Source organism: Vipera ursinii (genome assembly GCF_947247035.1).
Source record: "Vipera ursinii genome assembly, chromosome: 4".
NCBI lineage: Eukaryota > Metazoa > Chordata > Lepidosauria > Squamata > Viperidae > Vipera > Vipera ursinii.
In genome coordinates, this window is record NC_139514.1 from 17,415,354 (window position 1) to 17,442,883 (window position 27,530).

Below are 27,530 nucleotides of genomic sequence, written 5' to 3' on the forward strand. Positions count from 1 at the left end.
TTTTTCTCCCTGCTGAATATAATTAAGAATTCATTGAGCCTAACTTTAACCAGAAATTATTCAAAACCAACCCTCAAAAAGAAAGCTTTTAATTGAAAGTGATTATGTTTAAGTTGGCAAATTAATCAGAGTGAAAAGAAAATAACTGTTAAGCCATTAATCCAAAACTCAGATAGTGTTATTTTCTAATTTTTTTAATTAGATCACCCATTTATCCCATTGTGAACTTAACTACTGACTTGAAGTACAAAAAAAGACTTTTATCAGTAGGTGAGTGTGTTTTCTAAATGTAAATATCCCAGGTTCCATCAATATAATTGTCATGGGCTTGTGTACCTGAGAAAGAACTTTATCTGAAACCCTAAAGACTCACACTCTATTTGTACTGTTGAAGGTAAACAACTAGATACAATTCAGTGGCTTGGATTACAAAACATGCTAAGCTATAGATTTATTTATTTTTTTTGCCTTGGTTTATGGAATAAACTACAACTATCAAGATTAACACAGCAAGTTATGCCATGAAGTAAGGATTAAAAATCTCAGCATATTAAGTTCATACATTATACTAAAAGGCTTTTAGTACAATGCAGCGAATGATTTCAGCTAGTGTTAATTTCAGTGGTCTTTTACCATTTCCCTATTTTACTGTTGGTTTTTTTTTTTGTTTTTTTTTTTTGAATTTCAGGAAGTGGTTCAATTCCCGATTTCTTTCAGCTTATGAAACGGCAGTTCACAGAAGATGAGTGGCAAGTTATCAAGTCCATGAAGAATGAATGGCTTCAGTTGGATATGTTTCATAGGCACTGGGTAATAAAATTTATTGTTTATAGTCAATATAATCCATGTTCAAGCATGTAAGCATTCCTTTTTTTTTTTGAGAACAGTTCTTAGAATGTAGAATGTCTATTTTGAAAACTTTCTGGACAATCCAGAAAACTGGAATTAATCATTTTTTCAAAAAACGTAATTCTGGATGTCCCAATTGTATCTTGGCCTTTCTTCAAATAGTTTAGGGGTAGGTATATTAAAAGATTATTTTCTATTTGATTATTCCAACAAACTTGTTTGACAATTTAGGTTGTAGAAGAGTGATTCACCCAATGATATCAGATTTAATCCATGTCTTACAAATTTTTGATCCATGAAACCAACAAAATCTTAACATCCAGTACTGTACCTAGGAATACATAGTATATTATGTTTTATTATTAGTTTCTTCATTATGCCAGTGGACCTGAATTCCCAGGACATATTGGTAATTCTTCGGCAGCTATTTGAGAACTACTTTGGCCAACTCAAATGAAGATAAATTAGACTGTATCGTCTACCTCTTACGAAAAATATATTTGCAAAGAGTAAATGAACCCTTCTATTGATAAAAAAATAATAGCTGTTCAGATCTTCCTTCCCTTTTCCATCCTTTTTTTTTCTTTTATCTCTTTTCTATTAGACTGTGAATCTCTTCACAGGAATTATCTTACCTTTCGGTACCTGCACAATGCTTAGAACACATTAGGCATTTCTGTCTGCATTTTTTTTTAAAGAAAGGCCACTCCTTTGATGCCGTTGAAGTTTTTAGAAAGTTGTATTGTGACTGGGGAGGACAGTTGAGCAGTGACAGCTTTGGAGGGAAGAAGGGCACAACCCTTTCATTCCTACTGCTGCCCATTCTTAGAATGTTGCCCATGCTCACAGGAATTAAGCTTCTTCAAAGCTTCCATTGGCCTAATTTATAATAGAAGCTAGCAGCATCCTGAAAGAATACAAAGAAGGTAGAAATAGAAGGAATAGAAAAAGTGTGAAAAGGAGTGGTTAAAAATGAAATCTAAGTCAAAACTTGAAAAGACTATGAAATTATAGTCCAGCATATTAAAAAACTGTCAAGTTTAAGACAGCTTCTATAAATTCACAAATAGTAAGTGTCAGTAGTAGTAGTAGTAGTAGTAGTAGTAGTTCCAATTTCATAATTAAAGTTGTCCTTCCGCTAATTTCAGAATTATGTATATATAATTACTAAATAAATGTGTAAAGGGAAGGAATAGTGTCTAGCACGACTGGTTTAGTGGGGTAATTAATGCCTAGAAATGATTCAGAAAGTTTTACAAACCTATACTTATACACACAATGACCTCTTGTGTTTGAACGTCAAACTTTAGGCATTAAAAGAGAGCTTCATAAAAGCCATTGGTGTTGGAATAGGATTTGACCTTCAAAGGATAGAGTTTAATGTGTCGCCAGTGGAACTGGAAGTAGGAAAAACATACAATGAAACTATTATACTCTTGGATGGTGAAGAAGAAAAGCAGTGGACATTTGAGGTATGATTTTAATTTACAGGCTATTCCTTATATCCATCATGCATATTGAATTGAAACATAATAGGTTTGCATTGATATAAATGATACTGTCTCTAGCATTATTAGCATCTACCTCCTGATCAGCTAAAATCTCTCCTCCTCTGTCACTTTATCTTATAACTTTAGCAGCAACATATTTTTGGCATCAGATATAAATGACTGAACCTGAAGTATGAAGTTACCATCTGACTTTTGGCACGCTGATGTAATGATTGGGTTGAAGAATGAGCTTTCCTAATGAAATGTAACATTTTCCCAAGAGAAATAAAAATAAATAACTGCCACAATTCCTATTACTCATCTCCAATTTTAAACTTCTAATGTTTGTAATCTACATGAGGTTATGACAATAGCTTTAGATTCATTAGATTTTTTTAAAAAAAATGAAGTAATATGGAAGTCACAGAAAAATGCCCTTTTAACTCCTAGGTTATTGAATTCAATTCTTGTTTTGAAGCATGACATTTGAAAATGAAGCAAATGTCATCTTGTATTTTAAATAAGGGTCAAGAAAGAAATGGGACTGCATCTTTACCATCCATACTGTTCTTTGGATGATAATGTTCTTTGGTGGTACAGTACATGTCCTCGCAGTCGTCAGCATCACCACGTTTTGTTGTTTTACTTGTTAAATGAGAAAAGAGGGCAAGTGCAAACAAGCATTTAGTTGAAAAAGGCTAGTTTAGGTCAGGGGTAGGCAACCTTGGCTCTTTTAGGACTCGTGGACTTCAACTTCCAGGAATTCTGGGAGTTGAAGTCCACGAGTCCTAAAAGAGCCAAGATTGCCTATTCCTGGTTTAGACAGTAATGTCACCAATCTTCCTGATGGAATGGCATAACTCACCATGGCCAAGTCACTATGGCCCACATGCTGCTGTGCAGCAACTCAATAAATATAAAAGTTAAATTAATTTTAATTTAATTTAATTTAATTTAATAATATTTCTATACCGCCCTTCTCCCTGAGGACTCAGGGCGGTTCACAGGGCAGAGTAAAATACTAAATACAAACATTAAAAAGAGATTAAATGATTGCCCAAGTTAAAACAATTGGTATACAATTCTAAAACCCCAAGATAAAATTAAGAAACCAAAAAAATAAAAAACCCCACCAATCCCCATCAGGCTAGGCCGGCTTGTACAAACAAAAACGTCTTGAGATCGCGACGAAAGGAGCGAAGATCGGGCGCCATCCGGAGCTCTACCGGTAGCTGATTCCACAGCTCCGGAGCGCCCACAGAGAAGGATCTCCCCCTGGGGGCCACCAATCGACATTCTCTGATCGGTGGCACCCTGAGGAGGCCCTCTCTGTGGGAACGCACAGGGCGCAGGGAGCTTGATGCCGGCAGCAGATGTTCCCTAAGGTACTCCGGCCCCATGCCATGGAGGGCTTTGAACACCATTACCAGTACCTTGAATCTCACCCGGAAGACAACTGGCAACCAATGCAGCTCACGGAGCAGAGGTGTAACGTGGGAGTATCGGGAGACTCCCAACACAACTCTCGCGGCTGCATTCTGTACCAGTTGGAGCTTCCGGGTGGTCCTCAAGGGCAGCCCCATGTAGAGAGCGTTGCAGTAGTCCAGACGAGAGGCCACGAGCGCATGAGTGACCGTGCATAAATCATCCCGGCTAAGATAGGGCCGCAACTGGCGCACCAGGCGAACCTGGGCGAAAGCCCCCCTAGTCACAGCTCCTATATGGTCTTCCAAGGTGAGCCGTGAATCTAGGAGGACTCCCAAGTTGCGAGCCCTATCTACGGGGGGTAATAGTTCACCCCCCATAACAAGAGGTGGAATGTCCGAATAAACCCGGGATGAAGGTATGCAAAGCCACTCAGTCTTGTCGGGGTTGAGTTGAAGTCTGTTCCTCCCCATCCAGACCCGAACCGCCTCCAGGCAACGGGACATCACGTTGAGGGCATCACTGGGGTGGTTTGGGGTCGAAAGGAAAAGTTGGGTATCATCAGCGTACTGATGATACCCAACTCCAAAACCACGAATGATCTCACCCAGCGGTTTCATGTAGATGTTGAACAGGAGAGGCGAGAGGACCGACCCCTGAGGAACTCCACAAATGACAGACCTCGCGGTCGACCTCTGCCCTCCTGCCAACACCGACTGTGAACGTCCCTGGAGATAGGAGGAGAACCACTGTAAGACTGTGCCTCCCACTCCCAGTCCCCTGAGACGCCGCAGCAAGATACCATGGTCGATGGTATCGAAAGCCGCCGAGAGGTCTAATAGGACTAGAACAGAGGAATATCCCCTGTCCTGAGCCCTCCAGAGATCATTCACCAGCGCGACCAATGCCGTCTCCGTGCTGTGCCCGGGCCTGAAACCCGATTGGTATGGGTCTAGATAATCCGCTTCATCCAGGACCAGAGGGAGCTGATGTGCCACCACACTCTCAACAACCTTCGCAAGAAAGCGAAGGTTGGAGACAGGACGAAAGTTGTTCAATACAGCTGGGTCCAAGGCAGGCTTCTTGAGGAGAGGCCTCACCACCGCCTCTTTCAAGACGGCGGGGAAGCTACCCTCACTCAGAGAAGCCGATATAACTGCCTGGAACCAGCTGCATGTCCTCTCCCGGGCTGCATAGACCAGCCAGGAAGGGCACGGGTCCAATAAACATGTGGTGGTGCTCAGCCTCCCCATGATCCTGTCCACTTCCTCCGGAGTCACAGAATCAAACTCCTCCCAGGTGATATCGACAAGACCGCCCGTGTCCTGATCGTCAGACTCTGCCCAGTCAGAGTCCAGACCGGTCCGAATCCGAGCGATTTTGTCCGACAGATGTTGGTTAAACTCCTCGGCACGACCCTGCAAGGGATCCTCCCTCACCTCCTGATTTAGGAGGGAGCGAGTCACCCTAAACAGGGCGGCCGGGCGATTATCTGCGGACGCGATAAGGGTGGCGAAGTGATTAGACCTCGCCTCCCTTATCGCAGCGAGATAAGACCTAATGTAGGCTCTTAGTCGCAATCGGTCGGATTCGGATCGGCTGGACCTCCAACCGCTCTCTAGGCCCCGTCTCCGACGCTTCATCTCCCGGAGCTCCACAGAGAACCATGGAGCTCGACGGGATCTGCACCGGGTCAGGGGACGCAAGGGTACAACTCGGTCAAGAGCCTCAGTGGCCGTCCTTTCCCAGGCTTCCACTAAGGCATCTGCCGAGCTGTGAGCAAGGGAGGCAGGTGGGGACCCCAGAGCCGCCTGGAACCTCTGGGGATCCATTAAGCGTCTGGGGCGGTACCATTTAATTGGTTCCATACACCCACGGCGGGGGGGTGGCAAAACGGAAGACCAGCCGCAGGAGATGATGATCGGTCCATGACAGGGGCATAATAATTGGAGAGCCCCCACCAAGATCATCTAACCACCGTCCAGATAAGAAAACTAGGTCAAGGGTGTGACCTCCCTCATGAGTCAGTCCTGAGATTACTTGCGTCAGGTCCATGGCCGTCATGGAAGCCATGAACTCCCGAGCCAACTCAGATGATCCTCCCAGCGATGGTAGATTGAAGTCCCCCAAAACTATAAGTTTCGGGAACTCAATCACCAGCCCAGAGAGGACATTGAGCAGCTCAGGCAGGGCTGCTGCTGCGTGACTAGGTGAAAGGTACACCAGCAGCAAGCCCAACTGCGCACCAGGGCCGCATCTCAGAAAGAGAGACTCACACCCGACTATCTGAGGAACAGTGGCCTCCCGCGGACACAAGGTCTCCCTCATAACAACAGCCACACCCCCACCCCTACCCTGAGCCCGAGGCCGGTGCAGCACCCGGAAACCTGGTGGGCAAAGGTCAACCAGAGGAATCCCGCCCTCTGGGCCCAACCAAGTCTCCGTGATGCAAGCCAGGTCCGCCTGCTCACCCTCGACCAAGTCACGGACGAGAGGAGCCTTATTAGAGACAGACCTGGCGTTCAAATACACCAGCCGGAGCTCAGGAGGCTGCACACCCTCACTCCCGGGACCTTGGGGTAGAGCCAGAGGGTCGGAGTGCCCCACCGCTTGTAAGCAGCGGAGAGGCCTTCCCTGAGATCGATACGGCCCTCTGCTCCTACATCTGCTGCCATTCCCTGATGTCGTGGGAATAGGTAGCCCCACGACCGGCCCTGGAGCCCCGGAGGTAACCGACCCCCGCTCCTCCCCCCTGCGATCTACATCGGCACTAGCCAGAACAGAGGTTGTTGGATCGCCCCCCTTGTCCAAACAACCAAAAGAACCCTCCCGCCTCCCTAACCCCCTAAAAAATTTTGACAAAAAAATAATCAGGGGCCTCTTGTTAGGTCTACGTCGAAGGCCCCTACCCGTGCCCAGCCAACTCTCAGGGTCCCAATAAATGGGCCCTTCCTCGAGGTTATAATCGGCTGGCAAGGCGGGTCGCACCCAGGAGGGGGGAGCACCCCTGAGGGCGAACAAGTCCGTGGAAGAATATTTAAAGGAAGGCATAAATAGCAGTCCGGATCGCAGGCAGTCCATAGATAATAGTCCGTGAGGAGGATCTATTCAGAGGAGGTGTCCCAGGCCTCCGTCCAGCCGCTGCCACTCAGCTGGATAAACCCCCCGGGCAGGCCTACCACCGTCCTCTCACGACGGCCACAGAACCAGTTCTCAGGGGGATGGAAGTCTGGAGCAACCGCACTGGGTATAGCATGCCCCATAGAGCTCTCACCTCTAGGGGCAGCAGATGTAGATTCGGCCATCCTCTCACAATGGCTAATACCCAGAGTTCTCTGTCCTTTGGGGGTGTAAAGGGCAATGCGCGGTCGATTGTAAAGGCAGAAATAACAAGCCATCATAGTCAATTCTGCTAATGGCCAAGTCCCCCGTTGTCCCGTCATTCCTAGAGGTTGTAACTGACCACCACTCCATGAGCCCTCAGTTCCATAATTATTAGGGCCTTCCAGACTGTGGTCAACAAAGATTGACTCCCCCAGGTCCATTAAGTTCCCCGGAGCCCCCTCGAAATCCCCAGACACCAGCCAGATCACAACAAGTGTGTTAGGGGGCGCCGGTCTTCCAGGGTCCTTCGAAATGACCCAGGTCCACAAGGCTCCACTGGGCTCCACCGGGATCCACCGGCTAGCCCAGGAACCTTCAGGGCCATCAGGAACAATGGGGGTGCCAACCCATCTGGGATATGCAGAACCAACCGGGGGACTGGCGAACCGGCCATAACGCCATCGCTGAGTCATCGGAGCCGCTGCCGCTGGGCCGCTATGGACGCCGACGCCGCCATCACCGTTACCACCGGAACGCCGCCAAAGCCGCAAACAATCCGGGGAGAGCCACCGCCACCGCCGATGAAAAGCGGGCCAGAAAGGCCCAGGCGGCAGCGGGACAAACGGTCCGGTAGAAGCAGGCCAGACCACAGCAGTCGATGGTAAAGTGGCCCGAAAACGGCCCGGGAACAACGCCGCCGCCGTCGTCGCCATTAGGATGAACCAAAAGCGTCGTCGATGCAGGCAAAAAGCAGAGGCAGGCCGATCGAAAAAAGCGGTCGAGAAAAAGCGATAGAAAAAACGGGCCGAAGCAGCTCGCAAACAGCTCCGTCGCCGCCGCCGAAACACCGCCGCCGCCAGCCGCCGGGAACTCCAAACGCCGCCGAAGAAGCCGAGAAGACCGCCCGACATAGAAGAAAACTCCGCGACAACCAGCTGAGCAGGCAGCAAACCGACAGCCCAGCGAAACGCCGGCCAAGCTGGCAGAAGACCTAACCAACTGCAAAATTCATCGCTGCCACACTTCACCCAACCCAGGGCATAAAAGAAAAAACCCTGAGGGGCTCCTAAGACACCTATCTTCTCGGACCTGCAGAGCTCAACCTCACACGGCCGCCCGCACGGCCGCCATCTTTAGTAGATTTTGATGGAACCGTGGTCAATAATAATAAAATAAAGAAAACTAATCCAGAAATACAAGAGTTACAATAATTTTGATGAAAATGTGGTCATAATAAAAATAATTGAATGAAACAAATAATACATTGAAACAAATAAGCATTGAGTTGTCCCGTGGCGAGTTGGCCATAGCGAGTTGGCCTAAAGCCCTAAGTCATGCCAAATCTTACTTCTGTTTTATTTGTTACTCAGGAGACCCGGTTAGATGATTGCCACCATATTGCGGTTGCTCTTGGAAAATCAGGAGAATTTGGAAAGTACCACTCTGGGGTAAATTATTCTGCAAGTTTTCCTTAATTTTTATAATGTATCTGAAATTAATACTAGCTGAAATTTGTTATTTTCTGCTACATGAGGGAATGTGTTTGTCTGTGGTGGTGGGATTTTGGTTTTCATTATCAGCTGAAATTTTAAAATTTTGCTCCAGTTAAATATAACAACAACAATAATAATAATAAAAAGTTGGAAGGGATCTTTGGAGGCCATCTAGTCTAACCCACTGCTCAGACAGGAAACCCTATACCTGTTGATCATATTGTGTATGAGCATGTTTTACTCCACAAAGAAGTTGCCATACTACAAAACAACGAAGAAATATTTCCCTTTATTTATTTATATACCAATCAATATTTGAACAAAAAGAGTGCTACTATATATCAAATATTAAAAAATATACAGAAATGCCTAAAACAATAGCATAAAGACGGTACCAGATATTCTGCAAGACGTGATCATTAGCAGTTAAGCAACCTTACTAGGAAAAAATGAAATTTGATCACTTGGAGAAAAATGATAACCTCCTGTACAGAGACGCAATTAAGATTTCTAACAATTGGCGATTCCTAACAATTCAATCTGATTGTAATAGATTTCTCTTAGGAAAATCAAAAGCTATTTAATAAGGTGAGTTAAACTAAGGATATTCCCTAAAGGATTTGTGTCAACCAGTGTCGGAGGTGACAGAGCCTAAACAAGCCCCTAAAGAGTAAACAGATTAATTTGTCTCAAAATATCTGTAATATTAAAATAAAATGTCCATTTAAAAGTCATGCCAAATTCTTCAGCAATATTTGTCCTTACATATACTTGAGGATTCTATCTTGAATGATGTTTTCCTACAAATGTTCTTTAAACTCGTGTCCATCATTTATATTTCTCTGAATCGTTGCTAAATCCTTAGTTTACATTGGCAGCTTTTATCAACTGAGAAAGAGCTAAATTTTATTTATTTATTTATCAAATTTATATATGGCAGCCCATCACAAAAAAGTGACTATGGACTTTAGACTTTACAGACAAATTAAGTATTTTGTCAGGAATTTCATATGTTGGGTTTTTAAAAACAACAATAAATCAGTTCTGGCTATATTTCCTTTTCTACTATCAATCCCATGAATTTCTTATTTTTTGCATCTTTTCTGTGCCCTGAATAATGTTACTTATCTGGAAAGGTTATAGCATGATGAGTACATTTGTGTGCATACCATTTTATGGTCTTGTTAGTTTAAAAACCTGCATTTTTAATATGGAGGCAGACAACTGTAGGCCTTCTGCTTCCCACAGCTCCTTATTTGCAGCCCCCTCCAGTACATGGAGTTCCTGCAGTTGAAGCTCAGAAGCAAATTGCTTTCAGTACTGCAGTTTTTTCTTGTTTTTCATATGAAAGTGGAAATGGAAACAGCCTCTTTGAGGAAAACAAATTCCATTACATCTCTTAAAACCCCCAAATTCCCCAAACCAGATGGAAAAACTGCCAATTTGGTAGCACAGCTTTTACCGGATTGGGAGGCTTTGAGGGAAATGGGAACTTATAAATGGCTCCCATTACCATTCTTATCCTTTACCAAAGGGGGGGGGGAACAAGGGGGAAAAAGGCTGAATTGTTATTCCATTACTTCTGTTGTTATGTCATTGCTCTAAACAACCATAGTGATATTATACACAGGGACATCACCAGATGGAGTTACACAGAAATCAAAACAAATACATTATTGGTAGAAAGAGGTTGAAGAACTCACAAAAGGGAACTGTGGAATAGATTGTCATCTACTTATGTGCAGGTTCCAAGTTAAGCTAAGGAGAAAAAAAGAAAGCCAACCAGTTTCCAAAATATGATCCTGTGCATTTACACAGCAGTTTCAAGGAGTACATCAGGATTTGGTTGGTGTGAGCTACCCAGAGTAGCTTAAGATGGGTATAAATCTTTTAAATAAATAAAATATTTAAATAAATAAAATAAGTCCTGAATTGCTCTGATACTATGAAAGAATATTGTCCAGATTCCCAGAAAGGAGGGACTGCATGACAGAGGAGCAAAAGACAGCCCAGTTTAGATATTTTATGTCGGAGAGACTTAAGATGGTCCTCCTTGTATTTCCCAGAGTATATGTTTAATGGTGCAAATTAGTCTGTTTTAATGGCACGATTTCTGTCTATAGCAGGGGTCAGCAACCTGAAACAGTGAAAGAGCCACTCGGAACCGGTTCCCTCACAAAAGGAAAAACTGGGAGCCGCAAAAAATGTGTGCACATGTGCATACATGCGCGCATGCGCAGAACACGGTTTGACTGAATAGTGGAGCCAAGGCGAGATATGCATCTACCCTGCATATTTGAATTGATTGGTTGAACATTTTTAGTCCCACTTTTTTTTTTTTTTTTTGGACCACACATGGCAGATGACCGGGTTGCAGACCTGTGGTCTATAGGGAAGGAACAATAAAGGAAACTTCCTTAGAAGAGATTCAATGTGTCTTTCTTGGTTTTGGAAGCCTGACAGGGAACCAGAAGAACTAGGAAGGGAAATCAAAATGATTAAAGATGAATATACAAAGAAAGTGCCAAAGACCAAGAAACAAAACAAATCAAATTTGATGTCAGAGTAGACAGTGGAAATTGCCAAGAAGAGAAGCTAAAGACAAGAAAGGCAAAGATCTCAGGAACAAACTTGACAAATTATTTCAGAGAGCTGCAAAGGAGACAAGAAGCAGTATTACAACAAATCTGCAAAGGCATCAAAGTTGGTAACAGACACAGAAAAACAAGGAAACTTTTCCAAAAGGACTTTAAGCTCAGAAAGAGGTTCCAGCCCCAAACTGGTATGCTGAAGAATGCCCTTTGGTAGATAATAACTGATTCAAAGAAAAATGAAAGGAATGTGTTGAAAATCCACACAGTAAATATACAGAATCAACCTCCACGGTACCATAGAAGATAATCCCTACCTACATGAACTAGACAATTAAGTTAGATAAGTCCTTAAGTTATCAAGTTGGAAACTATAGAAATTGATACAATAGCTACAGAACTATGGCAAGCAATAAAAGAAAAATCAGTAAAGGTTCTATACCTGCAAACTTGGAAAATGACACAGAGGTCACTCCAGTATCAAAGAAAAGATAACAGGCTATGGAAATTATCATTTGTTGTTAGTTGTGAAGTCGTGTCCGACCCATTGCGACCCCATGGACAATGTTCCTCCAGGCCTTCCTGTCCTCTACCATCTTCTGGAGTCCATGTAGGCTCATGCCTACTGCTTCAGTAACTCCAGCCACCTCATTCTCTGTCGTCCCCTTCTTCTATTGCTCTCAATCTTTCCCAGCATTAGGCTCTTCTCCAGTGAGTTCTTCCTTCTCATTAGGTGGTCAAAGTATTTGAGTTTCAGCTTCAGGATCTGGCCTTCTAAAGAGCAGTCAGGGTTGATCTCCTCTAGGACTGATCGGTTTGATCGCCTTGTAGTCCAAGGGACTCGCAGGAGTCTTCTCCAGCACCATAGTTCAAAGGCCTCAATTCTTTGGCGCTCAGCCTTTCTTATGGTCCAAATTTCACTGCCATACATTGCAACTGGGAAGAGCATGGCCTTGACTATATGCACTTTTGTTGGCAGCGTGATGTCTCTGCTTTTTAGTGTGCTGCAAATTATCATACAATATATTTAATTTCACATGCTGTCAAAATGGAAATGACCAAAGAACACAAGGCATTTTTCTCTGGATAATTGAGAAAGCCCAAAATAACAAAAACAGTGTGTGCTTTGTTGACTATAGAAAATACTTTGTGTTGATTATGAGGAATATGCTTAGAAAATGAGAAGCACAGAACATTTCTTTATTCTCATGCAAAACCTACATGCAGGACAGGAAGTCATATTGTGGACTAATGGAGAAGACTGTATCTAGGTTGGCAAAGGAGTGAAAAAGGATTGTATACTCTCCCCTTAAATATTATTTATTCAAATTACATGCAACATATATATTGAGGGAACTGAAATGGAAGAAGATTGATGTAATTTAAAAGTCGGAAGAAGAAATATTAATAATACACTATGCTGACGATATTACTCTGATTCCCCCAAAATTCAAAGTACGTGCAAGCTCAAGATCCACAATGAGCAACTGGGACTAAAAGTAAGAAGATCAAAACAATAGTAACAGATATAACCAGCTTTAAAACTGACAACGAAGATATTGAAGGGATAGGTAGCTGCTACCTTTTAGAACCACCAACCATAAAAAAGTAATATATATGGCACAGGGTAGTACGCAACAGAGCAGCCGTGAAGATTGTTGATCAAAGATAAGAATTGTGCAAACCATGGTATTCCTTGTGGCACTTTACAGAAGCAAAAGCTGGATTTTGAAGAACCAGGATAGAAAGAGTATTGACACTTTTGAACCTTGGGATCTGAAAAGACTTAAAAATATCATGGATAGCCAAGCAAACAGATAGATCATTGAACGCATCAACTCAGAGAACTCACTCCAGATACACATTACCAGGCTCAAATGATCGCACTTCAGACACATAAGGGGGAAATCTAGTTAGTTCTCTGTCGAAGTTCATAAAGTTGAAAAAAATGAAAGTAAAGAGAAGATGATGACCACCAGCAGAGTGTATTGACTTAGTTACAGCAGTTATGAATGCACCATTGGAAAATCTGAAGGACCAGGTGGGGGAACAGATCCTCCTAGAAGGAATCCTCGTGGTCATTAAGAATTAGTACCATCTTGATGGAACATAGTCAATTTGCTGTTATTACCAGCTTCAAACAACATCATCTGCAAGCTTCTTACCACTGCAGAAAATAGATTGCAGACCCTGATTTTTTTAAAAAAAAGTTCCCAGCCCTATTTATTGGCCTCTTGGCATTTATTTTCTGCATGCTTGTGATCCATTTTTCCCGTATGGAGGATATTTCCATTTCCTTAAAGGAGTACTATTTTTATAATCGTTTTCTTGACAGTGAAAATTATTCATAATAAATTCTTGGACTTGGATAGTATCTTTCTTGATCTGTGATGCACATTCTAACTCAATTATGATCAGTGTGTTGATGACTAATCTGTAATCTAGAGACATTTGACTTCTTGATTTTCCATTTAACTTCTTTTTTTAACAGATTTTTTACAGCATTGAAATCAGATGTGACTGCTTTGGAATTCTTGAGCAATTTCCAGTCTACTTATAAATTAAACTTGGTAGCACTATGATCACTATTTCTATTGAAATGAGCTTTTACATCTTGAATTCTTTAGGATCTGTATCGAATTTGAACGTACTGGTTGACCTGAAAATTATTTCTTTGCTTTGTCTTTCATTTCACGTATGCAAAAAAAATTATATTTCTAAGAGGAATAATCCCAGCCTTGCTTCTCAACCAAAAAAATCTTAATTCATTTTTTTCCCTTCTTTTAGATGATTCCCACCAATAAAACTGCATTTACAATACTGACTTTCAATGATTTAGTTGCCTCCGCTATTCCTCTTGCACCAGAAGATCCTGCTTGCTGGGAAAGCTTTTGTTCCAGACAGGAAATGCCAACACGACAGAGTTGTACCCCAAGATGAGAGAAGCTGGATTTACGGGGGGGGGGGGATTTGAAAGCCTTCACAGGCTGCAAATTGTTATTTTACCAACAGCTAATTTGTATAGAAATGTATGACGTGAGGGAGAATACTTGGGGGGGGGGGACTTTTTAAAATTGTTTTTCTTGCTGTGTATACCTTTGTAAATATTTTCCCATATCTCTCAGATTTGATTTAACTGTTCTTTGACTTAACTTGTATATGTGGCTGTTTCTTCTTTCTCTGTAATGAAAGAATTGGTATATTTCCATGTATCAGGGCATGTATCTATTTTCTCCATTGAATGGCCTGTATAATTGCAGGAGATATACAGGAGATATACAAGGTAAGGGTGCATGTCTACTTCTTCATCAAAGAAATATTCTGATAAGTTATTATGTGATGAACTTCAGTTTCCCCAATAATTACCTTTATATCTTATATATTCAAATGTACTACCCAACCATATAATGGAAATGAATGGAAGAAGAAAAGTGCAAGGCAACGTTAACTATTTCTGTCCCAGAATAAGTGGTCTCTAGTTGCCTATCATGACAAGGGAAGACCTATTATGGTGTCCTGTAATATTAAAAGAAACACTTAGACCTTATGCAAGCCTATCTATATAACTTACAGAGTTGCCAAGGTTGGTATGTCTAATAAATGTGGATGTGAGAAAGGAAATAAACACAGCAGCTTTTGAGTTATGTACTGTATTTCCAGATAATGACAAGAAGTAATGAAAACAAACTCCTGTATAACCTGTGGTTTAATATACCTCCTAGCTATAACAGTAGATGATTGCCTTGAGTTTTATACCCTCTACTTCCTGGACTATTTCTTTTTCAGAACTGAAATTTCATGTATATGTGTAAAGTATGTCCTGAGTCTGGGAAATGATCCTGTCTCCTGGATTGCAGTGGAGCCCTAGACATGTCAACCAGGAAAAGAATCTTAGTTGCTTTCAAGGCTTAAGTACATGGTGTGTCTGGACCTGGGTTCCACATCCAATCTCCAAAAAAAGATTCAAAGAATAAGAAATATGAAAAATCTGTTATTGAGAATTTAAAAAGTTATCAGTCAGAGTAGGCATTGTGAGAATAGATCTTAAACCCCCAGTGTGGCATCACTGAACACCATTATACTCCTGAAATTAGGTGCTTATCAGACTCAATAATCCATCATTTTTAAAGGTTCTTCTAGTTAAAAATAGATGCACAGTACCATTCTCAACCATATATTTTTTTATTTTATTTTCAAAGATGTCCCTTGGCCTTATGTAAAACCAGAGGCATTTAGGCAAAACCTAAACATGGGGAATGGGCTCACCAGTTTGCCTTCTGTTAAATGGAAGTTTTGTTATTCATTCCACTTAATATGACATCCTTTTTTTAAAGGCTTCATAATACATTCTCAAAATTCTAAATGCACTCAAAGACCCAAAAAAGATATGAGTCAAGATGGACCAATAGAAGACTGTAAGAAAGCTTCAGGGTTCTTCAGTACCATGGAGAGATCCTGGAGAGTAAATGAACTTTCTCTGACATTTTCAGGCCCTGGTGAGCAACATATTAGGAGTTGAACTTTTCTACCATCAAATGCCATCACCTTCAAAAGCCTAAATCTCGTAAATTGCCAAAATATTTAGCAAAAATTGGGGAGGGGGATTGGGTGCCAATAAGGAATGTAACCCATCAGGAGTGGGGTGTCTACAGGATGTCATATTTATTCTGATCCTGTTGTATCTTTCATCAGGTTCTGCTATCTCCTTTTTATTTAGTAAGAGGATACTTGCTAGTATTTTAGCGTATTGCAACTCCCTTGGAATTTCTCCCTCAGAGAATACAGATAAACACAATGGGAAGGGATCTTGGAGTTATAGCCCAACCCCCTTCTCTAGCAGGAGACCCTATACAATTTCGGACATGTAGTTGTCCAGTATTTTCTTAAAAACTTCCAGTGATGAGCACTCAACAACTTCTGGAGGCAAGCCATTCCACTGATTAATTGTTCTCATTGTCAGGAAATTCCCTAGTTCTAGATTGGATCTCTCATTGACAAGTTTCCATAATACAAGAGCCATATTATAAGAGCCTTGGTAGAGCAGTGGGCTAATGCCTTCTTAAGTAACACCAGCTGCCTGCAATTAGTGCAGGTTCGCGTCCCACCAGGCTCAAGGTTGACTCAGCCTTCCATCCTTCCGAGGTAGGTAAAATGAGGACCCAGATTGTTGGGGGCAATTAAGCTGACTTTGTAATAATGCCACTGGGGGGGGGCAAAAGCTGTAATAAGCAGGCATATACATAGAATGAAGGCTATTGCTAAGCACATTGATTTGTGCTTTAGATTGTAAGCCACCCTGAGTCTTCGGAGAAGGGCGGGATATAAATGGGATTAAAAAAAACAAAAAACCTAGTCCTCTTTGTTAGACTAGACATACCCAGTTCCTGTAATCATTCAACATATGCTTTAGTCTCCAACTCCTAATCATCTTTGTTGCGATATTCTGTACCCTTTCCAGAGTCTCAACATTTTTTCTATCATGGTAATTAAAACGATGCAGTATTCCAAGTGTGGTCTTATCAAAGCGGTTTAAAGTGGTACTAACACATGATTGTGATATTATGCCTCTGTTGATGCAACCTAGGACTGCATTGGTGTTTTTGGCAGCTGCAGTACATAGCTAGCTCATATTTAACTGGTTGTCCACTAGGACTCCTAGATTCCTCTCACAGTTATTGCTCTTGAGCCAAATACACCTATATCTACTGTATGTATTTGGTGCATTAAACAAAATGATAAGTGTATTTCCATAGTGGTTTTACTAACTTCAGAACTGAAGAATCTTCTTGAATGAGAAGCAAAACATCTTATCCATTATATTTGAATCCTTAAAATGGGGTACCTAGAGTAGCACACAATGCTCAGGATGGAATCTGACCAAAGCAAAATAGAGTGGTGCTTTTGCTTCCTATAATTTGGAAACTGTGGATGAAAATTACATCCTGAGCCTTAAATTTCCTAAAGCTTTTTCTACAGTTCTGGCTCGTTCTATCTATCTATCTATCTATCTATCTATCTATCTATCTATCTATCTATCTATCTATCTATCTATCTATTAATCCCTTTTTCTGCAGTATACTATTCTCAATAATTTGGATTTTGGATGCGGATTTTAACTATGCATTTCAACAGAATTTTCTTTTACAGAAAATGTTCTCTTTACTAGAAGTTTTTCTTGATTACCTGTCATTATTGCATTGGTTTTTAAGGTACTCGTGCTTTCCTGCTGCACATACCAATTATTAAAAGCACAAATCTCTAAAGCTATACTTCTTTATAAGTAGTATGATTCAGTGTCTCTAAATTTTAAACTCAAAATGTAACAGCAAAATAGCCCCCATGAAATGTCTTGATTTACAATTCAGCCTTGCCTTGGTTTTTCAGAAAATTACCTTTCAGACTAAGTTGCTAATTGCCAGTATTGTTAATCATGCCCTTTAGATTGCTCAATGTAAATGTGTAAAAATATTAAAACTGTCATTTAAAGAGAGCTGAACATTTGGAATAAACGTACATTTAAAAAAATGTTCATGTTCTTCTTCTAATTGAACAGCATAAAAGATTTTATCTGAATCCCAAAAATATTTCTATTTCTATTGCCTACACTCTCACACATGCACATACACACACCCACACACTTAAGGATTTGGAGCAGAAGACCCATTTCTAAATATGTTCATACCAAGAAACATAATTCAAAAGAGCTTTGCTTCTATTTAATCTTCAGTAATTACAAAAATATTAACACGGTCACACTCTTTGTGTCTACGTTGATTTGTGTCTTTTGTCATGCATGGGTGGAGGTATGCTTTTTCATCCATTGAACCACTTTTGCTCTGGTGAATTAGGACCGCTGGCAGATGAAAGCGGAGACAAAGCCAGTGGTAGCAGCAGCTCTCCTTGCAAAGCTGTTTTTTCTTTTCCTGAGCTCAGCGGTCTGCAAGAAAGAGTGGCTGCTCTTACTAAGGTTTAAAAAAATTCCCTGCAAAGGCCAGTTGCCCTTCTCCTGCCTCATATATTTGTTTCAATCAAACCTAAGAGAACTTTATATAAAATTGTGGCTTGTTGGGTTGCGGATTAAGCAGACCACTGACCTATAACATAAATTGATTGATCCAAAGTGTCTGTTGGTGAAGGAGAAATCAAGACAGGTTAGAATCTACCCTGACTTTTTAAGTGTTTCGTTACACAGATACTGTATGTAGACAGGCAGAAACTATGTTTTGGTTACTGTAAAAGAAACAAAGTTAAACCCTAACATCACTGATTACTAGCAACCATTTGTGAGTGACGCTTACACATAACCTAGCAATCCTTTGCTACTTTTAGAGAGAGATGTAAATGAACAGAGGGGTAAAAGTCTTATTACAGAGGGCATGTGACAGTGGCAAATGTCCTACCTCATAATGAGATAAGAATGGGCAATATTGAAAGGAGCAAAGGTCTTAAATCAGTTTCCTGACTTTCTGGGAAACAGTAGGAAGCCTGCTAGTCTCATCCTGTTACTTAGAATGAGATTGAAATTTGCTAGTCTGTGAACGAATGAGTGAATTTTTCAGTGTATAAAAGGTGGGAATGGAAGTGTTTCGTTTCTGGATGGTATCTTCCCATTTTCATTCCCATTTCTATCCTTAAATCAGCCTGAATGATATAAAAGGACAGATCTGATCCTTTCCCGAAAAGGAAGCTTGGGGACTTTAGAGGGCTTTTGGGGTGCAAAGTCTAACAATGGATGTGGAAACAGAAATCTTTCCATTTTCATTCTCATTACAGGTTGTCCTCAACTTACGACCACAATTGAGCCCAAAATATCTGTTGCTAAGCAAGACATTTGTTAACTGAATTGTGTCCCATTTTATGACCTCTTGCCACAGTTGTTAAGTGAATCACTACAATTCTTAATTTAGTAACACAATTCTTAAGTGAATCTGCTTTCCCATTGACTTTGCTTGTCAGAAGGTCACAAAAGGTGATCACATGATCCTGGGAAATGAACTATTTATTTTTATGGGTGATTATCTGGCTGACAGATATACTGTCATTTCTGTACAAACTACCCTTGGCCACAACCAAGTACCATTCCTACAAGGTTACATCAGGCGACACTTATATAGTCACATTACATAATTTTTTATGTAGTTCAAAGAGTTTTGTGTTTGGTGTATGTGCTTGGAAATGGTAGAGGTATGTTCTGGCTAGTAATGAGAAATGTAATGGCTGCAATTCTAAGGAGATAAGAGTTGTGTTAAAAGCTTGTTTTGAAGTCATCGCATGATGAACCAGTAGAGCCACCGAATACTGATTGACTGCACTGAATATTTTCAAATCACTTCTGGCTTTTTGCATGCCTTTCTAGCTTCTTGCATGCCTGCTGATGTCTTGAAGACAGAGGATATGCAATAATGTTTCGTCATGTTAGATCTTAGATTGCCTGTAAAGTTTCTCGGTCTTGAAATTTTTTATTTTGTTAACCAGGAGATAATCATTCCCTGGCAAAAGTGAGCAAGGGTACATTGTGTGTGTGTGTGTGTGTGTGTGTGAGAGAGAGAGAGAGAGAGAGAGAGAGAGAGAGAGAGAGAGAGAGAGAGAGAGAGAGAGAGAGAGAGAGAGAGAGAGAGAGAGAGAGAGAGAGAGAGAGAGAGAGAGAGAGAGAGAGAACATGGTGTGCTACATGCAAGTGTGAGTTCTGGTAGGAAGGTGAGTGTACCCTACAGGCAAGTGTTGGTGGGTGGATGTTATGAGTAGGTGCAAGTGTAGGTAGGCGGTGGATGTTATGGACGGGTGTGTAAGTGGGTGCTACTGGTGAGCACAAGAGGTGGGCAAGTGGGTAGTACATGCAAGTGAATGTGTGGGCAGACAGATGGTGATATGGATGAATGCAGGCAGGTGGGCAAGTGAGTACTACAGGTAGGTATGATCAATCACAGAATGTATGAGTTGGAAGGTATTTTATAGATCAAGTTCTCTGCTAACTATAGGTTCTATCTAGCAAGCAACCATCTAGTCCTAGTTTGAAATCCACTAGCAAGGAAGAGTCTTGGCAGACTGTTCCATTGCTTAATAGTCCCTATGGTCAGGAAATGCTTCCTAATTCACCCTGAATCTCCTGGCTTTTAGATTCAAGACATTGATCCAAATCTCATTTCAATCAGTTGTGTTTCCCATAACCTTTTAGGTATCCCTGATAATTCTTCCACTCCTTAAATCTCCCTTTTACAAGCTAAACATATCTATAGGCTTAATTTCCAGATCTAGTATCATCTGGTAGATTTCTAATGAGCCTAGTCCAATCTCTTCATATCCCTTTTAACATACGGTGTCCAGAACTAAACACAGTACTCTAAATGCAGGGTAAACAGTGCAGAGTACAGTGGATTTATTGCATCCTATGATCTGGAAATGCTCTTTTCATATGCTGCAGAACACAGCCAAGAAAACAAAAAAATGCAAACAATCAATCTAGAGCCATCACTCAAGAAACAAATGACTAGACTCAAATTAACATACTTTAGGCAATAATGTGAAGACAGCTCTCTAGAGAAGGCTTAAATGCTGGGAAAGGTGGAAGGAAAGAGAGTCAGAAAGAGAAAAAGAAGGTGACTAACAGCAACATGGATGGACTCGGTGACAGTGGTGAGGAGCTCACATTGGAAGAAAGACCATGTTAGAGAAAGATAGGGGGGAAAAATGTCACTAGAGCTGACCGTGACTTGATGGCATATAATCAAAACACTGCTTGAATATGTTCAGATCATTGTCCCTAAACTCTAGATCTTACATAAGTTATCAAGCTAAAGCTTTGCAGTCCTGTACCTCTGAACTCAATGAATGGTCTTATATTTGTCACAAATATTTGAAAATTGGAACAAATCCAGTGTGATGATGGCCAGTTGTCACTTATAAGTGGCCATCATCACATTGAGTTTGACCCAATTTTCGAGTCTACCAGGATCATTTAGTAGCATTCCTACCATTCCATTCTCTACAGTACTGAATTTATAAAGATATAGAATACATAATAGTTGCCAGGTACATTGGAGATCCACCCCCCTGCTAAAGCAAGTGACCCAGTGGTGGCAAACCTATGGCATGTGTGCCAGAGGTGGCACTCAGAACCCTCTCTGTGGGCATGTGTGCCATTGCCCCAGCCCTGCCTTCCCCCATGGCCCCCTCCTCACCAGCAGCCCCCCAGAGGAGACTTGCCTCTGGGCACGGCCTGCACAGAGCACCGCAGCCAAGGACATGGCAGCCGGGGAGCGGAGACAAGACTCTGGCCTCATGCCCTGTTGTGGGCAGTTGATGCTGCAAGGCGCAAGTGGAGGGCATGGCCACCATGGTGCTGCTGGGCCGCCTGGGCGAGCTGCTGCAGAGGGCTGTGGAGGCAGTGGGTGGCCCTTTGGGCAGGTGGAACAGGTGGTGGGGCACGGGGCAGGGCATGGGGGAAGGGGGGATTTGGGGCACTCGGTCTCTAAAAGATTCACCATCACTGCCCTATGCCATTTCAGACAAATGGCTCTCCAATCTCTTCTTAAAAACCTCCAGTGATCAAGCACCGACAACATCTTGAGGCTAGTGGTTTCACTGGTTAAAAGTTATTAATACTATTAGACCGGGGACATACCCCTGAGAGATCCCACTCAATACTTTATCCCAGGACAAGGCAAATCCATTTAGGAATATCCTTTGAGAGAACTGTGGGTCCAACTGCAGTTCCTCTAGACTGCAAAACTGCCTCATGTGGATATAGATATAGATGGTGGTGAACTTTAGCAATGGAGCAAAGAAACCTGTTATTTTTAGCAATGGAGCAAAGAAACCTGCTATTTTTTAGCAATGGAGCCAGGGCTTTTTTTCTCATAGAACGCTCAGAACGGAGTTCCGGCACCTTTTTTGGATGGAACCTTGTAGGGTAGGCAAGGCAGGTTGTATGACATGTGTGAGTTCCGGCACCTTTTTCTTTTACAAAAAAAGCACTGAATGGAGCAAATAATTTTGTTATCTTATTAAAAAAGGAGACCTTAGAACATTGTATATTGTATACTCTTCTCAAGGAGAAAGAAATAACACAGTTGATTGAAAACACACTGTTCCTTGAAGAAAAGAGGAAATGGCAATTTTCATGGTAAGCTTTTCTATATAGCAATAATCAGTTAATGTTGGCAATTCATTTTTGAGGAAAAGACCACAAGAGGTTGTCATGGAGATTATTACTTCATGAAACTTTAGCCTTACGCTTCAGTGTGGGTGTCTAATATGTGACATGTGGTAAATAATTTATTGTTGGTTTGCTATAAAAGAATGACTTGGCTTGTAAGGATTTTCTTTTACCATGAAGTACTGGGCTTTTCAAACTATCCTAAACTGTATTTCTCTGAAACACTGAAAGCAATTCTCTTCATCAAATCTCTACATCTCTCAAAATCAATCATATAGTCCAGCAATCAGAGTCCTAAGGGCATTAGAATATATTAGGGTTTTTTTTTCCTTCTAAGCTTTTACAGTCTTACAGAAAATAATACGATGTCTGGTTTTGCCTCTGACTTCACTGCCAATTTCCAAGCTGATTTTTTTTAAGATAAAGAATTTCACAAAATTGAATATATATATTTTTTTACAATTTACTTTTCTTATCAACAGAAATGATAATACTGATTTATACTGCACTAGTGACGCCCTGCTTGGAATACTGTGTACAGTTCTGGTCACCAAGTTACAAAAAGTGTGCAGAAAAGAGCAACAAAGATGATAAAGGGTTGATAAAGGTTGCCATTTGGTTGCCCATTCACCAGTTGAAAGAGATCTTGCTGGATGTCTTCAACTTGCTTCCAATGAGACAAGGTGACATCAATTAGTACCACCTGCTTTTGATTCATTCATTCAGACAAGTAATTGAGGCCTCCAGAGAAGCAAGAGAATTTATATTCTCAGTATGGTCACCCACAATTTTGCAGTAGACACATTACCTTTCTAGAGAAACCCTATTAACTAATCATCTCGCAGAGATGGGTGGTCGTCAGCAACATTGTCTTGAGATAACTTTGCTTTCCAGTCAAACAGGCTACTTCTGGGAAGTTAATGCAATGATGGGTGTGAAAAGGGCAGCTGAAAACAAATTGTAGAATGTGATTAAAAGTAATGCCTAATTTACCCAGCCAAATTGAATTTGCTGACTTGTAAACAGGATTTGCATAATCCAATATAGGGGGGAAAAACCTGTGAGGTTAAAACACTTCCTGGATTTCTAGCATCATCAGTTTTGTAAGAAACAATGTTTAAGTATAAATGTCAGCAGGTGCTGACAAAAGCTCAGTTTTAATAAATTTTTAATCTTGGTGATCTTTGTTTCTAGTTTCTAGTTTTAAATATGAATATACCCGAGACACACATTTTCAGGACTATTTTATACATATACATATACATATACATATACATATACATATACATGTACATGTACATGTACATATACATATACATATACATATACATATACACACTCAAGGAACGTGGTGGCTCAGTGGGTTAGGACACTGAGCTTGTTGATCAGAAGGTCAGCAGTTTGACGGGTCAAATCCCGAGTGCCGCGTAACAGAGTGAGCGCCTGTTACTCATCCCAGCTTCTGCCAACCTAGCAGTTCGAAAGCACGTAAAAATACAAGTAGAAAAATAGGGACCACTACGGTGGGAAGGTAACAGCGTTCCGTGTGCCTTCAGCATCTAGTCATGCCGGCCACATGACCCTGGAGACATCCTCGGACAAGCGCTGGCTCTTCGGCTTTGAAATGGCCCCTAGAGTTGGAAATGACTAGAACGCATGTGCGGGGGAACCTTTACCTTTACGTTATTTAAAATATACTAAATTATTTGCATATGTATCTGGTTTATCTTCATTCATTTACTTGAATCCCAGAAAGTACAGCAAACTACTTACCCTCTCCCCCTCCAGGGACCTTCTGCCTCCCTCCCTCTGTCAATTACTCAATAGTCAGCTATGACGGGTTTTGTTGCTGATATTTGTATTCTCTTAACCTTACTTTAACAATTTTTTCTATTTCTGGGAAAAGATAAATGGACAGGTATTTCAGGCTAGGTTGGAGCAGAACAAAAAAAAATAAAAAAAAAGAAAACTGCTCTTCATTAATCATAAATCCTCTACTTCATTATATTTGAAGGAATTGCCCTTTTGCAGTTTCTAAATCTACAGAATGTCAGATACATGGGACTGCATTCCTAGTTATCAAAGAAAGAAAACATATTTTATTTTGGCTGGTTCTTTCTGCTGAGGAATTTATGTGTGTTGTTTAAATAAGACCAACCTAACTTAGTTTATCTTGACTGCCCAGGTGTCACTCTGAAAAAAGGTCAAAAAGGAATAACTAAAGCATTTAGGGGGTATATCAGCTCCTTTATGAGTAAAATCAGCATTTGGAGCATTCTAATTCTGGAACATAACCTGACATATAAAAAGTTTGCAACTTAATACAGCCAATTCAATTCCAAAAATTCAGGTTATAAGAATTAAAAGTCTTGCTGTTCTTACCCATTGTTGCACTGGCATATAGCGCAGTTGAAGTTCTCAGTGAGAACATCATGTTAATTATAAATTTTCACACCCTAAATTGAAAGATGCTGAGATAGAACTGGAGTGAAAAATTTACAAAGACATTAAACAATAACATCCATGGAGGGGAATGAAAAGGCAAGTATTGCAACTTCCTTTTACTGGAATATGAATGCCATGCATTGCCATCTTGCCTTTTTGTTAAACACCTCCTTTCTCTTTACCATCTCGCAATACCAGTTAACTTAAAGTTTCCAAGAGGTAATTTCTTATATTATTAACCTGGATCAACCCATTACATTATGAAGACTATAGAATAGATGATAATTTTCTACTCTGGTCTAGTGTTGGCTCATAGATATTACTGACATCCCAATCTATGCCTGGGAGAAAGTAAATGGCTCAATGCCATCTTGCCAGCTTCTACTCTATGACTAAGGAAGGACCAGAATTGATGCTCACTCACTTTAACCACCACACCACAGTGGCTTTTATACTAAACTGGAAACGATGGGTGTAGCTGTAGCCCCAGTTCCTGAATGAATTTAAAAATTAAATCTTGCCTCACTTTGTCTTCCTTCCTTCCTTCCTTCCTTCCTTCCTTCCTTCCTTCCTTCCTTCCTTCCTTCCTTCCTTCCTTCCTTCCCTCCCTCCTCTCTCTCTCTCTCTCTCTCTCTCTCTCTCTCTCTCTCTCTCTCTCTCTCTCTCTCTCTCTCTCTCTCTCTCTCTCTCTCTCTCTCCTTTTCTTTAGCTGTCAGAATGACTGGGCAGATTATAACGTCTTGGTGCCTCTAAAGATAGTTCATCCCAACATCACCTTTTCTTCACCATTTCTCCTGTCATTTTTCTGCTACTAAGAAAATGCGTTAAGGAGGAAAAGATGGAATAGCTGTAGCATGTCCTTTGATTGTCTGGAAGCTCCCTGAAATGTATTCTGCTTTGTAAAATGCATTCAGCTCATTTAGATTTCACGGGTATTTCATTTTCAAGTTTTGCAGCATATGATTTCTGAGGCTGAAGTGAATGGAAATTAGTGCCAGGCAGATAATCCATTCTGCATTAAAAAAAAAAAAGTTCCCATTGGAAAGAGAATTTGCTTTAGAAATTCTTTTGTAGAAAGATTGGGTATGCATTGTGGTGTTTCTGAACTTGTTTAGTTATGAAGTGGCCAAGGGCTCTGGCAAATGCCTTTCCTTGTACATCCCAAAGGTGCTTTTTCATGAGGTAACTGGACTTTCTTTTTCTCTTTGAAAAGTTGCCAGTTGCCTCATGAAAAAGCACCTTTGGGACAACCATGACCTGGATGACTGAGAATCTCCATAGACATCTTTCGTTGTACACTTTTCCAGCCACAACAATTTGTGACTTTCTGGGTTTACATTACACCCAGGAGTGGACATTAGGACAGAAGTCTTCTGATTTGGCTTTCATGGTTAAGAAGTGAGAAAAAGCAGGGAGACTTCTGCATGATAGAAAAACAAATACAGAAAAAGACAATAACATCAGAAGCCTCTGAACGAATCAGTGAGAATCCAGAATCTCTGTGACTCCCACTCTCATGATGTCCCAGAAGACAGTGAAAAGCTACTTTCTCAGATTTTGGAGTAGGGCGATTAGGGAGCCATTGCAAAATTTTATGTGATCTTGTATGGTGTCTCTCCTTCTAGATTTCACATAATTTATTCTATTTTTTTTACAATTTTTAATATAAAGTGTCCAGAGTTACTAAGGTTAGCTCCATGCAGTGTTATTGGCTTCTCTTTGAGAGAAGGGGGTTTCTGCCATCCTGGATTTCATGAGTATTTCATTTTACTGTATGAATTGCAGTTCAAGATGGCTTTAGTTGAAGTGAATGAAAACAAGCACATTTAAAATAAATTTAAAAGAAATTCTGAAGTCTTTAGGAATAAGATAGATAGACAAAGGTGCAGTTTGCAAGAAAATAACACTTTTGGGAAACTACCAGATAGATTATTGCTGCATTAATAGCAATAGCAATAGCACTTAGACTTGTATACCGCTTTACAGCCTTCTCTAAGTGGCGCAGCAGCATCCCATTTTTGTGCCCTCCAGCACGGCATACTGTTTTCTCACTCCACAAGTGGCCAGCAGGGCACGGCCCATGACCGGGCTGCAGCCCACAGATTGGGGACCCCCGTTTACACCCCTAAGCAGTTTTATGGAGTCAGCATATTGCCCCCAACAATCTGAATCCTCATTTTACCAACCTTGGAAGGATGGAAGGATGAGTCAACCTTGAGCCAGTGATAATCGAACTGTCGAACTGCTGGCAATTGGTAATCAGCAGAATTAGCCTGCAATATTGCATTCTGACCACTTTACCACCAAGACTCTTATCTAATCTGCTGTTTTATGTCTATCAGTGTAGTGTACACATAAAGAATGTAAATAATAATAATCTGCTATTCAACACCCTAGACTTGACAGTTGTTGATTAGAAAGACAAAAAAGTTTGGATAGTGTATGTTGCTGTACCTGGAGATAGCAGAATAGAAGATAAAGAACTGAAAAAAATCACAAAATATAAAGACCTGAAAACAGATGTTGAACAATTGTGGCAAAAGAAAGTAAAGTTAGTATCAATAGTAATAGGCACCCTGGGTGCAGTCCCAAAACAGTTGGAGCACACTTGAACACCACGGACATTGACAAAATCACCATCAGTCAATTGCAAAAGGCAGCTTTACTTGAAACGACTTATGTTCTATGATGACACCCTTAATATTATTAAACAACATCATTTGCCTATCCCAGGACAAAAATGCAAAATCCAGTCTAA

General features: G+C 41.1%; 1 protein-coding gene across 2 annotated transcripts in view; it reads left to right on the forward strand.

Moving 5' to 3' along the window:
• AASDHPPT (aminoadipate-semialdehyde dehydrogenase-phosphopantetheinyl transferase) overlaps nt 1-17,682 on the forward strand; it is a 31,619-nt gene extending 13,937 nt beyond the window's left edge. For both annotated transcript variants that reach the window (XM_083362424.1, XM_083362423.1), the window contains 4 exons: nt 689-810; nt 2,160-2,321; nt 8,459-8,536; nt 13,960-17,682. In XM_083362424.1, the coding sequence (XP_083218550.1) occupies nt 689-810; nt 2,160-2,321; nt 8,459-8,536; nt 13,960-14,112 (515 nt within the window). In that variant the 3' untranslated portion in view covers nt 14,113-17,682. The remainder of the gene's footprint in view (nt 1-688; nt 811-2,159; nt 2,322-8,458; nt 8,537-13,959) is intronic.
• Nucleotides 17,683-27,530: the final 9,848 nt, after the last annotated feature.